The sequence below is a fragment of the Anas platyrhynchos genome, chromosome 3 (assembly GCF_047663525.1).
Source record: "Anas platyrhynchos isolate ZD024472 breed Pekin duck chromosome 3, IASCAAS_PekinDuck_T2T, whole genome shotgun sequence".
In the NCBI taxonomy this organism is placed as follows: Eukaryota; Metazoa; Chordata; class Aves; order Anseriformes; family Anatidae; genus Anas; species Anas platyrhynchos.
The window spans coordinates 79,327,086-79,340,095 of NC_092589.1; the positions used below are offsets into that span (position 1 = coordinate 79,327,086).

General features: G+C 39.3%; 1 protein-coding gene across 8 annotated transcripts in view; it reads left to right on the forward strand.

Annotated features, from left to right (window-relative positions):
* GPR63 (G protein-coupled receptor 63) overlaps positions 1 to 5,393 on the forward strand; it is a 29,002-nt gene extending 23,609 nt beyond the window's left edge. For all 8 annotated transcript variants that reach the window (XM_027454831.3, XM_027454829.3, XM_027454830.3 and 5 more), the window contains one exon: positions 428 to 5,393. In XM_027454831.3, coding sequence (XP_027310632.1) covers positions 572 to 1,831 — 1,260 coding nt within the window. In that variant the 5' untranslated portion in view covers positions 428 to 571 and the 3' untranslated portion in view covers positions 1,832 to 5,393. The remainder of the gene's footprint in view (positions 1 to 427) is intronic.
* Positions 5,394 to 13,010: the final 7,617 nt, after the last annotated feature.

Sequence of the window (13,010 nt, forward strand, 5' to 3'; positions counted from 1 at the left end):
TGGTGTGGCACCAAGGGTTTGGTGATGGGACTCATTAGGTCAGGTTGCTGTTTGGACTTGATATTGAAGGTCTTTTTCAACCTGGATGATTCTATGATTATATTGATTTGAATTATTCACTCTTCATCAGTAAAGTATTGGTTTTGAACGCAAGATTTCCAGTCCTGGTTATAGTAGAGAAAAGCATGGTGAGTCAGAGTATTGTACAGTATCAGCAAGGCTACAGGAGCAGGATCTTTAAGAAAACTACCAAATAGTGCTAGACTCTGGCATGGGTTCATAAGCAAAATATATCAGTCTGAAGTGTAAAGCTTTGCAAAGCTTAAATTGTAAGGATACTTTCGTCGCTGAGGAAAGCAAGTGATCATTTGCTTCACATTGATTTTAGAGAACCTTATTTTGTTTCTTTATTTTTTATTTTTTGCAGATGGAAATACTGACATGAATTTAAGAACTTTGATGCTTTCGGATGTTGAACTCTGATTTGGTAAATGACCAGGAATAAGATACTGCCTGAACAAGCTGAAATGCCTTGAAGACCTCTGGTTGTGCTTTCATTCTTCCTGAAGCAATGGTTTTCTCAGCAATGTTGACACTGGCCAGTCCTGGGACCTCAAATGCTACTTTTATTGTTTATGAAAACGCCTACACGAATTTTACTACTCCACATTTCTTGCTTCGTAGTGGCACAACACAGCCATTGAGATATAGTTCAGGTGCCGTGCTAACCACTGAGAGAAGTACTTTTCTGGTAAATGCTACAGCTATCCTGCCATCACAAGAAGTTTTCAGGAGCTTGAGTTTGCCACTCCAGATCATTCTTTCTGCTGCTATGATATTTATCCTATTGGTTTCTTTCCTTGGAAACTTTGTTGTCTGCCTCATGGTCTACCAGAAGGCAGCTATGCGATCTGCGATTAACATTCTCTTAGCAAGCCTGGCTTTTGCAGACATGCTGCTGGCAGTGCTGAACATGCCTTTTGCTTTGATAACAATCATTACCACTCAGTGGATTTTTGGGGATATATTCTGCAGAGTCTCTGCCATGTTTTTCTGGCTTTTTGTCATAGAGGGGGTAGCCATTCTTCTTATTATTAGCATTGACCGATTTCTTATCATAGTGCAGAGGCAAGATAAACTGAACCCATACCGTGCAAAGATTCTAATTGTGATTTCCTGGGCAGCATCCTTTGTTGTTGCTTTTCCGTTGTCAGTAGGGAATCCTAATCTGCAGATACCCTCGAGAGCACCTCAGTGTGTTTTTGGCTACTCTACCAACCCAGGTTACCGAGCATATGTGATAGTTATCTTGCTAATTTCCTTTTTTATTCCATTCCTGGTAATGTTGTATTCTTTTATGGGCATACTCAACACCGTCCGCCACAATGCAGTTCGTATCCATAGCCACCCTGATAGCATATGTCTCAGCCAGGCCAGCAAACTTGGTCTCATGAGCTTACAGAGACCTTTTCAGATGAATATTGATATGAGCTTTAAAACTCGTGCCTTCACGACCATCTTGATTTTGTTCCTTGTCTTCATAGTCTGTTGGGCACCCTTCACCACTTACAGCCTTATTGCCACATTCAACAGCCACTTCTACTACAAGCACAACTTTTTTGAGATAAGCACTTGGCTCCTTTGGCTCTGCTACCTCAAGTCTGCACTGAATCCACTGATTTACTACTGGAGGATTAAGAAGTTTCATGATGCATGCTTAGACTTGATGCCCAAATACTTCAAGTTTTTGCCACAGCTACCTGGCCATACAAGGCGGCGCATTCGACCCAGTGCCATCTATGTGTGTGGAGAGCATCGGTCTGTAGTGTAAAGCTGCAGTTGTATGACAATGATTGATTATTATTTTCTGGGATTATTTGTTTTTAGGCTTTAGGTTGATTTTTGTTTTTGTTTCATATGGCTTCTTCGGTGTGGCCATATCTTATAACTTGATTAAATTTTCTGTGCAATTTTGGGAGGAAAGACAGAGGGAGGGGATGTGATCGGTTATAGTTGGGTTTACTACCAGAATACAATCTACACAAAATAACAAATGTTACCTCTAGGATTCCATGGAAATCCATTCTTTTAAACAAAAATTGCATTTGTAACATTTTGTCAGGTTTATGGTTACTAGACCTGCAATTGCATCTAATTGTAGGGATTTTTTATGCTGCTAAGATACAGTATATTCGGTTGGTGTAATTTTTCTGAAAAATGTTGCTGCTGTCTGCCAATATATTAGAGCCAAAAAGTCTCATTAGATAACTTCTATTTAATTTTAACAATATTTCAGAAGTTTTGGTGGTGACACTATAAAACTTTTTTTCTTTTTTAATATTTCCATAAATATTTTTGTGCACTTTAAAGAAATTGCTATAGAATTTGTTCATTGGAATATTTTGTTCTGTATTGAAGGGGTATTATTGTTGTTATTATTTGTTATATTGGTGAATTTCAATGAAAGTCCCATGTAAGCTCTAGGAGGGCAATTTATGTTGGTATAGCTACAATTACAGTCATAGATTTGATGTTTTTCAAATGACTGATCAAAAGTAGCATTTTCTGCTTATTTCTGAGGGGAGTTGGAAGCGATGGAAATATCGTATCCTGAGGTTTAGGCTAACAATTGATTTAGAAAAGGGGAGTTCACTTGAAAATTGTTGGAGGGGGAAAGGGTAGCTGCGGTGTGGTTACCTGAGGTTGTTAGATGCTATCCAAGCCTAATGACATGCCTGAAAAGCTATAAGAAATTGTGACTGTGCTTTCAGTTCACAGTATGTTGGTATAATGCTGTTTCTGCATGAAGATCATTTAAGGCTAGGTATGCTCTATATGGCTGAAATCATGCTATCAGGTGTTCATTGGGATAGAATTAGGGATAGTAGGGGAAGCCTATGTAGCCTACATAGGAACAACTGTGGGGGACAAAAATCCTAATTGCTTGTTTTCCAGTTTAAGTGTTAGGTTGAAATCATAATCTCATAATAATGAATAACAGTTGGCCAGCAAAGTTTGGTAGGGATGGAGTAAAGTTCCCCTTTTACCCTCGAGACTTCTTTACATTAATTTTTCTTTGCCCCTTTCTTTCTGTAGTGGCTGCTACTTCAAGGGTTTACTCTACTGTTCTCATGCATTAGGCATCAGGTTCTCCCCCTGAAATGCCAAACCACCCTTTTATTAGTACCAGGCTGTCTTAATACCTGCCTGGAAAGTAGAAAGACAAACGTCTTCCTTGACTGCAGCAATCCAGGCTCAGATTTTTTTTTTTTTTCAATCAGCTAAATAAATATTTAATGAGAGGCAAGTAAAAATAAGAATTTGGTTTGGGCTTTGAAGTGAGATCCCCAGTTCTGAGGCTAGGGAAGAATGCTTGCAGAACTTGTGTGTTCTTGCAGAAGGTTTTTGGGGCTGTCTGTGATGGGGTACAGGAGGAATAAGGCACAACGAACTTGTCAACCAGGGCTAGGGGTTGGGCTCCTCTTGGTTCCAGCTGTCTTTCAGTACTCCAAAGCATGGGGCCTCTTCATTGTTCTTGTTCCTGAAGAGCAAATAGGAGCAATTTTATCTATTGCTGCATGAATTCTGAACTGAGTGTATGAAGGAAATGCTCTGTACTGCGTGGATGTCCAGGGACTGCTTGCTTCTGGAGGCCAGCTAAGCGTTTCTAGCACAGATTTTATTCAGGTCTTCAGTGAAGAACTACTTAAACTGTAATTTCTGTTCCTCTCATTGACAATTATTGGTAAAAGTGTTGGCAATTTTTACATTTTATGAGAATAAAAGGAATGATTCTGAATTTTAGTAATTTCATTTTTTAACAACAAAAGGCTTGTTAATGCACTGCTAGTGGAAGTTCTGGATTGTGAAGGCACCCTAGCAGGGCTGATGTTATTGATGTCCATGTCAATAATTTCTATTCCTTGTCAACCTCAATGATGATATGGATTTTTCTGATCAAAATGATAGGCGGTAAAGGAGTTCCACTGTAAAACAGAGTGTTTTAGTGTCTTTGCAGTATAGCTTTTATTTCTCAATTACATTTACATTGATGGCAAAAGTTTATGACCTGGATTGTATGGATTTTCTGTTTCAGAGCTGTCATTCTTGTTTATCTCTGAAAGCAGCAAAATTGTGCTTACAGTTAATGTAATATGGTAAGAGTACACACTGTCGAAGATGGCAGAACAGGTATTTTTTGCTGTCTTCCAGAGCTAGGATATAAGGGGCTTGAACAAATGTAAAATACTGTAATTCAAAAAGGAATGAGAATTGAGTAATACAGGAAAGTGAGATGGCTTTCTTGAAGGGGAAAGGGAAAAGATTGTTGGGGGATTTCATAATCTCCATTAAGTACTTGCTGTGAAGTATAAATTGCAAACATCAAAGAAAGTTAATCTGTCTGAATAACTTGTTTGTTTATTACTACTCTACCAAGGTTTCTGCTCAGAGCTGGACCTGCTGATACCTGGAGAAAATAAATGCTGAATGTGTAGCCCAAATTCAAAAGCGACTGAGGTGGTGATACAATATTCACGTTTAACCAGGTTTTAGAGATTATGAGAGCATGTAGTGAACAAAGGGTGTTCAAACAAACAAACAAAATGGTGTCAGAGAACAATCCCCAGGATAACTGTGTTTACACATTCATTTGGCCTATTGTGTCTAATACACTGTCTTTAGAGCAGTGCCTTGATCATTACAGCTGAAGTTCTAGGACCAAGATAAATACCACTAGAACTGCTCAGTCTTACTGTCTGTGATCCCACCAAGATAAGCCTGACCTTGCAAACATTTGTAATGTTAAAACACATACATGTTTGCAGAATTAGGGCTACTGAGGCATTTTGGTGGACTTGATCAAGTCAGGATTTTAAAAAATAAAGTTGATTGTTCTTGATTCTAGTGGAAATTACAATAGTGTTCTCCAGAAATTATACATGTTACTGAACTGCATTCCCTTATGTTACATTTTCAGAAATCTTTCATATGGATGATGGAAATGAATGTATTTTCAATTATGTTTCAGTTAATTCATTCTGTGAAAGCATGCTGCTTACACAAGGCTCATTTGTAGAAATCTATTGCTAAAATGATTCTTTTGTACTCAAAGTTGTGTATTTTTGACATTTGGTACTCATGTAAGAAAATTTATGTATATAGATAAGAAAATTGTTTTGCCTCTTACTGTTTTCTGTTACTTTCTTAATTTGTATGCCAGATGCTTTTATATTTTCTTTTGAATTTGGGCACATGCATAAACAGTTGCAAGACTTCAGTAGTCTTTATGTAACCATTTGAAACTTTCAGTTCTCAAATCATTCAACAATGCCCTCCTAGAGAGAGATCTTGATTTATTTTTAAGTGAAAAATAAAAATTTGGAGCACAAGTTTGTGGTTGCACTGGTGACAAGTTTCTTAAGTCCAGTTTTCTAGGAGCCACTGCTTCACCATTATGAATTTTTAATTTTTATTTTTTTTTAAGAAATAGTCATTTTCTGAAGAAAACTTGAATTACTCTTTTAAAACAACCTGTTTAGTAAAATGGTATTGTCCTTTCTGTGTCTGTGAGCATACCTGAGAAACAAACAACAAAAAATACAAACATTCTCAAAAAAATGTGACAAAAGACTATTCAATTGCTATGTATTTGTATATTCAAAACCTAAGCAAAAGTTTTCTGTTTTGATGTCCAGCTTCCTAGTTTCAAGTATCTTATTTAGTTTGTAAATTAGAGTATTAGATTGCTTTTCAAAATTGCAGTTTAAAACAAAATATTGTTTTAAAAAAATAGAAAGCTCTCTTAAGAGCTTGCATGTCAACATAGCTGAAATAAAAGTGGTAATATATGGGAAAGGAGGAAAAAAAAACTTCCAAAAATACTACCTGTACCGTGTGCTATCTCTTAGCTGGGACTAAGTTACTTTAAATAATCCTATTTTACAATAAATGAAGCAGGCAGGGGTATTGCATGGCATGATTCATTTCAATATAAGACAGTGACCTTTATGATTCAAATGTTGCTTGTTTGTATGTGATGAATTACTTCATGTATTAGTAGAATGAAAAATGTTCAGCAGCTTGGCTGTTTTGGGGAATTTTTTCAGTCTGCTAATGATTCAGCAGAAATTCCACTAGAGTAATGCAGAGAACAATGTAAAGAGTCAAGGCGTATCCCTAGAGAACCCCTGCAAGGGGATGGGTATTCCAGGTGCCAGGGGATGGCCTTGCTCAGCTGGCCACACAGCTAATTGTAATGCTCCATCCGCGACTTCTTCAACAACCAATTCTTCATATTGTCTTCTCTAATTTTGCTTTCTGCCTCCCCTGCTCTGCTGTGTTGTGGCAGGTGTGGTGGTGGCAGGAGGTGCTGGCGTTTGGATAAGCGGAGGAAGCATAGGTGCCTGGAGCAGCTGTTGGACCACCTTGAGTATGGTTTGGAGCATATGTGACAGGCTGAGAGAGAGTTTTACCAACTTTACCAAGATTAGGGCTGTCAGGGAAGAGCTATTACAGGTCCACATATATTTGCTTCTAGTGTTAGTGCAGGATTCTGCTCTTATCCCCAGTAGTTCCAGGTTTTGTTCAGTTTTTGTCCTGTTGCAACTGAGCTGCAACAGTCATCAGCTCATTGCTGAATTTGTCCCTCTGTTTTTGTGAGTACCTTGGGCACAGAATTTGCCAGTGAGTATTAAACAGAACTGGAGTTCCTACTGCTTGCTGTCAATCAAAATGGCATTAATGAAGACAATCAGGTCTGCTCTGTTATGAGGAGGGAAAAAAAAAAAAAGACTTTAAGTCAGTTACTGCACTGTATGATGGGGGAAATTGTCAGCTGTAGTAGGTGATGCTACTTAATTCTCAGATGCTCCTTACAAAACTGATCTGTGTTTGTAAAACGGAATTTATGGATACTTTGGGCACCGTATGTCTATTTTACTTTATTGTGCAACAGTGAGTGCAGCTTGAGGTAAAATCACTAAGTGCTGCAAGCGAGTGCAGATAGTATTCATAAATATCAAAGTAGAACTTGTTCCTGTTCTATTCTGTCTCGGTAACTAACTTTGCTTGTGTGTGGGAGCAGAACATAGCAATATTGAGGCATGCTCCTTGTTTAATTGGTGCTGTGCCTTAAATAGATGACTGCAATTCAAACCTCTGTGGTTGACCTGAAATAAAGGTAAGCCTTTTCACCACTGTGAGCAGGAATACTACTAATGCTGTCCCTTCTGTTGAAAGAGGAGTTCTCGTCAAATAAATGGCAATAATTCCTCCAGGAGTGAATTAATCTGTTCTCCAAAGGGGCTGTAATCACTGCTGTGATAAACATCAGTGTTGTCTTTAGATTTAAGGGACCTAGGCTCTGTGTCAAAAATGGGAGACTGGTGGCTGTGAGTAGTTCATAAACAGCTGGTATGGCAAGAGAGAGACCCTGTAGCTTGGAGCAAGGTCTTGGTGCTGAAGTACAGCTTAAGTCCTGCTGTTCTTTGAGGTGCCAGTGCTGTCTCTCTGAAAAAGTTATGCCTTTCAAAGGCAGAGAGAGTGGCCTGTCTTTCATCATCTCCTGTTTGTTGACTCTTTGATGGTGAGAACAGTCTTAGAATTTGGTTCCCTGGATTTGGATGTCCTTCCCTTCCTTACAGGAGGAGATTGAACCTGTCATGTATCGGCCTGTAAACTGCAATATGTCCTAGAGCAGGGAGATGCTGTCAGTCCCTCTTGTGGATGCTATCACAGTGAGTGATTTCATATTTCTTGGGCCAGAGGGAAAGAGCTGGTGTATTCACAAGGAAGTGGAAGGTTGTGCTTCAGTCACCTTTCATATAAGGTGGAGTAGAGTTTTGCAGTTAGGTTTTCAACTGCTGGAAGCCCCATTGCTGATGCATACAGTAAGTATGAATGCCCCTTCTATTCTTACCATATATAAGGTAAGAATCCACTGGTTACAGCATTCACAAGAGACAGAAGCTGTGGTTTAAAATCCTCTTGGGTCCTAAGTTGAACTGATACGGTATTTCCCTCATAAATATATTCACCACTGAATAACTAGCTTAAGGAGGGAGTGGTCTGCCAAGAAATTTGTCTTGGTTATGTTTTTTTTTTGTTTGTTTGTTTTTTTCTCTCCAGTCTTAGCTGTTGAATGAGCCCTGACAATGCCCGTGGATGGAATTTCTCATGATGTGGGTAATGTAAAGCCTGTTCTCTAAATCCTAGTTTGAGATGGGCACTGCACTGTTCACCACTGTCAGTGCTGCAGCACTTATGGACGTGTGTAGGAGCAGATACATATGATGGGATGAATGTATTATTTTAGCTATCCCTGACAAAACCTTTGAAGACAGACGCCTTCGTTTTCAGTGCAAGTACTGCTAGTCTCTGACCCTCTGAATGAGAATCTACAAATGGCCTGTAAGTTGAACCTCTGGATCTTAACCCCTCTTCCTTAACACATGACTTTATTTTTTATATTTTATTTTTGATTTTTTTAACTGAAGCAGGTCTCTAAGGGAAAAGAAAAATTCAAAAAGCATTTCATGTTTGAGATTTTTTTGGGAGGTGCTTGTGTTACAGTAATTAATTCACATGACTTGTACAGGAGGCCAGACTATATGACCACAGTAATTCTTTCTGACTCTTTTTTTTCTGTATGAGAGGCTGATTTCACTTACATAAATCTTCACTTTACTAGTGCTATTGTCAAGGTGAGCCTGGGAATTGCTAAGAAGAATCTTAACTATAATTTAAGGGGTACAAATAAATGGCCCTTTCAAGAGCATTGCTAACCTTTGTAATTCGTCTTAGGTCAACGTTGGTGGTACTTGATTCTAGAAGGCTGGCTTTTCTAATCAACTTTCTCAGAGGAATTCATTATCTTAAAACCTGTGACTAACGAAAGATGTTTTGTTCTTTTGAAGTTCAAGCTAATTTCCATGAAGGTTACTATTACTAAGCAACAGATTCTGTTGAGCGTCTCTTGAGGGGCTGAAGCTACGGCATGTACAAAAGTAAAGCAAAACACAGTGAAAATATGATGAAACAGTATCCCCGGTAGAGTGGCCACAAGTAGTGCCATGCACAGGGCATTTCCAGGAGTTTCCGTGAAAGCTGCTGTTTGACCCACGGGAGCTGAAGATCAGCGTAGACTGATCATAGCATTTCACTGTCTGCTGCAAACACAAAGCAAGATTCAGCCTCTCATCAGACAAATACACCACAGCATGACCATTCAAAAGCGCAAAAAAAAAAAAAAAAAGTCCACGATATAATTCAGCATGCTGCTCGACTCTTCTGAGAAAAGGAATGAGATACAGTATGTTAGTCATATTCAAAGAAGAGCACTTATTCTACTTGTGTGAGGACAGAGTGAAATGAAATACAGGAATGCCTTTTTAGGTTACAAAAGATGCTATCTTTCAGTATTATTTCTGTGCAGCTTTGTGTCTGAGTAGAAATATATATTTGCAGCTTCCTTAAGTTAAAAATAAAAAGGGGGGCGGGGGATATTCAGCTTTATGAGGGAAAATATTTCACTCTTCTCTAGCTTAGCTAACAGTTTTGTTAAATACAAGGTACAAATGATAGGAGAGCCCAGAAACAGATGTGTCCTCACTTCAGTGAAAAAAATGCCTTGGTGTCTGAACCCCTCCAAACTTTCCCATCCAGGGTTGTACAGGAACTTCCCAGCTCTGTTTAAAGCTCATCAGTGTCTCTTGTGCATCTGCTTACATCTATCAAGTGACTGAATGGCTTTTAAAAATTAATGTGATTTTTAGAAATGGATTCTGTTCTTAAACTGCATCCTCATTTTATGTTGCAAGCTCTAAATCACTTTAAGCAGGGGTTTGAAATCAATAAGTTGCATGAAGTCTGATTAGTTGATTACAGAAAGAATTAGTTTGTCTGCAGCAATTAAGATTTTATGATGTTGCCATAGGTCAATTACATTATGGTTTCTGTGGGAAATGCCAGTGTTTTGAGAATGTTTTGATTTTCATTAAAAGGGCAAGTTAGTGGTTTCAAAAATTCTCTCAGCAGACAAAGAATCAATTCCTTTAGAAAAGTAGGCGGCTTCTGTTTTGGCATTTCTTCAACAAAATGCTGCTGTTTTTCTGTTCCAGAGACTTGTGCACTATCCAGGACCCCAGGCAACCTCCAGAGAATCAGACTGGAGTGTGAAGGTGTCTCAATGTAAAAAGGGGTGTCAGTAAGCTTGAACTCTTACATTTCCAACTCTCTTAATGCTTTTAGGGGCTCTGTTGCAGGGACCAAGCCAAGCAGTCAAAGCCTGAGTTAAGCCTGGTCTCCAGAGACAAAGTCTTTTATCTTTGTGTCAGCGAACCTGGAGATCCAACATGCTTAGCTTCACAGCACCTTGCATCAGGGTCAGCCTAAAGCTGCAGCCCCTGAACACGTTAGGTCAGCTAGTCCTGGACATGGCGAGGGAGCTGCAGGAATGAATCTGCACCACTAGATTTAGCATATACACTGCTAAATGGTCCTGGGTATAGTGGCTACAGCATGGCTGAGTTAAGGGACTGGAGCACCTCTCCTTGGAGGAAAGGCTAAGAGAGCTGGGACTCTAAAGTGTAGAGAAGAGAAGGCTCGGGGGGAGAATCAACGTTGAGAAATAACTGAAGAGAAGGTGCAAAGAGAATGGAGCCAAGCTTTTTTTAGTGGTGCCCAGTGCCAGGACAAGAGGTAGTGGGCATAAACTGGAACAAAAGAGGTTCTGTCTGAACATCAGGAAGCACTTCACTGTGTGGGTAACAGAGTGTTGGCACAGGTTGTCCACAGAGGCTGTGGAGTCTCCCTCCTTGGAGATAATAACATGGTTTGGGTTGGAAGGGACCCTAAAGCCCATCCAGTTCCAAGCCCCCTGCCATGGGCAGGGGCACCTCCCACCAGACCAGGTTGTCCAAAGCCCCACCCAGCCTGGCCTTGAGCACCTCCAGGGATGGGGCATCCACACCTTCTCTGGGCAACCTATGCCAGGGCCTCACCACCTTCATAGTGTCTATCACACTCCCCGATAGAGGGTCCCTCTCCAGCTTTCTTGTAGGCCCCCTTCCAGGCCTTTTCTTCAAAAGCTGCCTGGACGTGGTTCTGAGCAAGCAGCTCAATGTGGCCCTGCTTGAGCAGGGTTGGACCAGGTGGTCCCTTCCTACCTCAACCATTCCGTGATGCTGTCAGCACCACTGCACAGTCCTTGCTGTTAAATATTTGACACGCTTACTTTTTCATGGGCTAGTAAGCCTTTTCCCTGACATGGCTCACAGGCTAGTACAGGACAAGTTCATTGCACTTAACAGTTTGGGTATGGAGATCATATTTTAAGGGGAGACCTTAATCCCTTATGGGGGAGAATGTATGCTGAGCCATGCCATTTGGTCTGAGAAATAAATCCCTGGCTTATTTCATTCTTGATGTAAGCAGGAATTTTGGAATTCCTACTGACTGTGATGTTTTTACCTGCTAGTCCTTGAAATGGTGGGAAACATTAAAATTTTTCATCCACATACTGATCTTTATGCAGTTTATCCATCAGTGTTTGAATAGATGATATGCAGATTTTTTTTTTTGTCAAAAAATATGTACTTAAAAAAATCCCAACCTCCTCACCCCTCATCCTCCTGTAAGAAATCAGAGAGCATTTAAAAAACTAGCTTTTCTCTGAGGTCATATATTTTACTATAAAACTGTATGTATGTTCTAGGTGATCCTGCTCAGCAGGGGGGTTGAACTAGATGATCTTCAGAGGTCCCTTCCAACCTCAGCCGTTCTGTGATTCTCTATTTAGGAAAAGATGGCTTGCAAATATGATTAGTAAAGATACTGAGTTTGCTTATGTCTTCAGATTATTAATTCCAGATCATTCTGTAGTACTTCAGTCATTTTTTTGCAATTCTATCGATGTTACATGAAAACCATCTTGGAAATGTTTCAGATATTTAAAATTAATTGGACTCTCCATATCTTCACTTCCATGGCTGGACCATTTTTATTACAGGGGACCAATTTTTGCTCTCGTTATAGCAATTGTAAATGTGAAATAAATCTATTCATTTCAATAGAGTTGCTCACAAGAGACTTTGCAATATAATTGCAAATCCCGCAGTATTTGGCTCTACCAGACTGGTACAGAACATATCTGAAGAGGAAAGGAAATAAATTAAAATGTTATTTAAAATTTAATATTAAAATTGCACGATTTGTGTCCATTGTCCAAGTGATCCAAGTGATCTCATTCTGAAGTCTGGGGTAGAAACAAATTCTGTGCATTCAATCGAAGAACGGGCAAGATTACTTCCCTCCCTCCCACCGCCCCCCCAGGCTTTTTCAGACATATTAAAGGTTTGAACCTCTTCACTCATCCAGAATTAAATATTTTTTATGGAATTGTACTTCTGGGAGGGATTTATCATGTGTATGTGTACATATGTATCATCGTCATCCATGTATGCTTACAGACCTATCCACACATATCTCTGTATAATGAACAGCATAATTTGGAATTGGTCTTCAAAGATAGATGCAGGCACAGCATAAAGAGAAGGCTCTGCTGATGTATATTTCTTACTGCTTTTTGTGTATGCAGCAATGATAATGGGATGACTAGCCCTTTGTACTGGCCTTCATCCCTATTGGAGCTGCAAATGACCACTTTATCATTTGTAGTGCTGGCAAATATATATCTTGTCCCAAATAAGGTGGTACCATTTTCAGATGATTTGATTTGCAATACTTAAGTTATTTTGTGGTATAGGGTGAAGTAGTCTTTCAGCGCCTATATCCAGAGTCTTCTGATTGTTCAGTGACTTAGGAAATTACAAGACTTAAAGGGAAAAACAAGCATGCTTGCAACATAAATCTGGATGAATATTTTAAACAAATAAATATATTAGTTCTCAGAGTACCAAGTCCTTCTATCTGCGATGCACTGATGACTCTATGTCCTTTTTCCTATCCAAAATTTGTTAATATTACCTGGTAAGTCTTTGATAAATCAGATT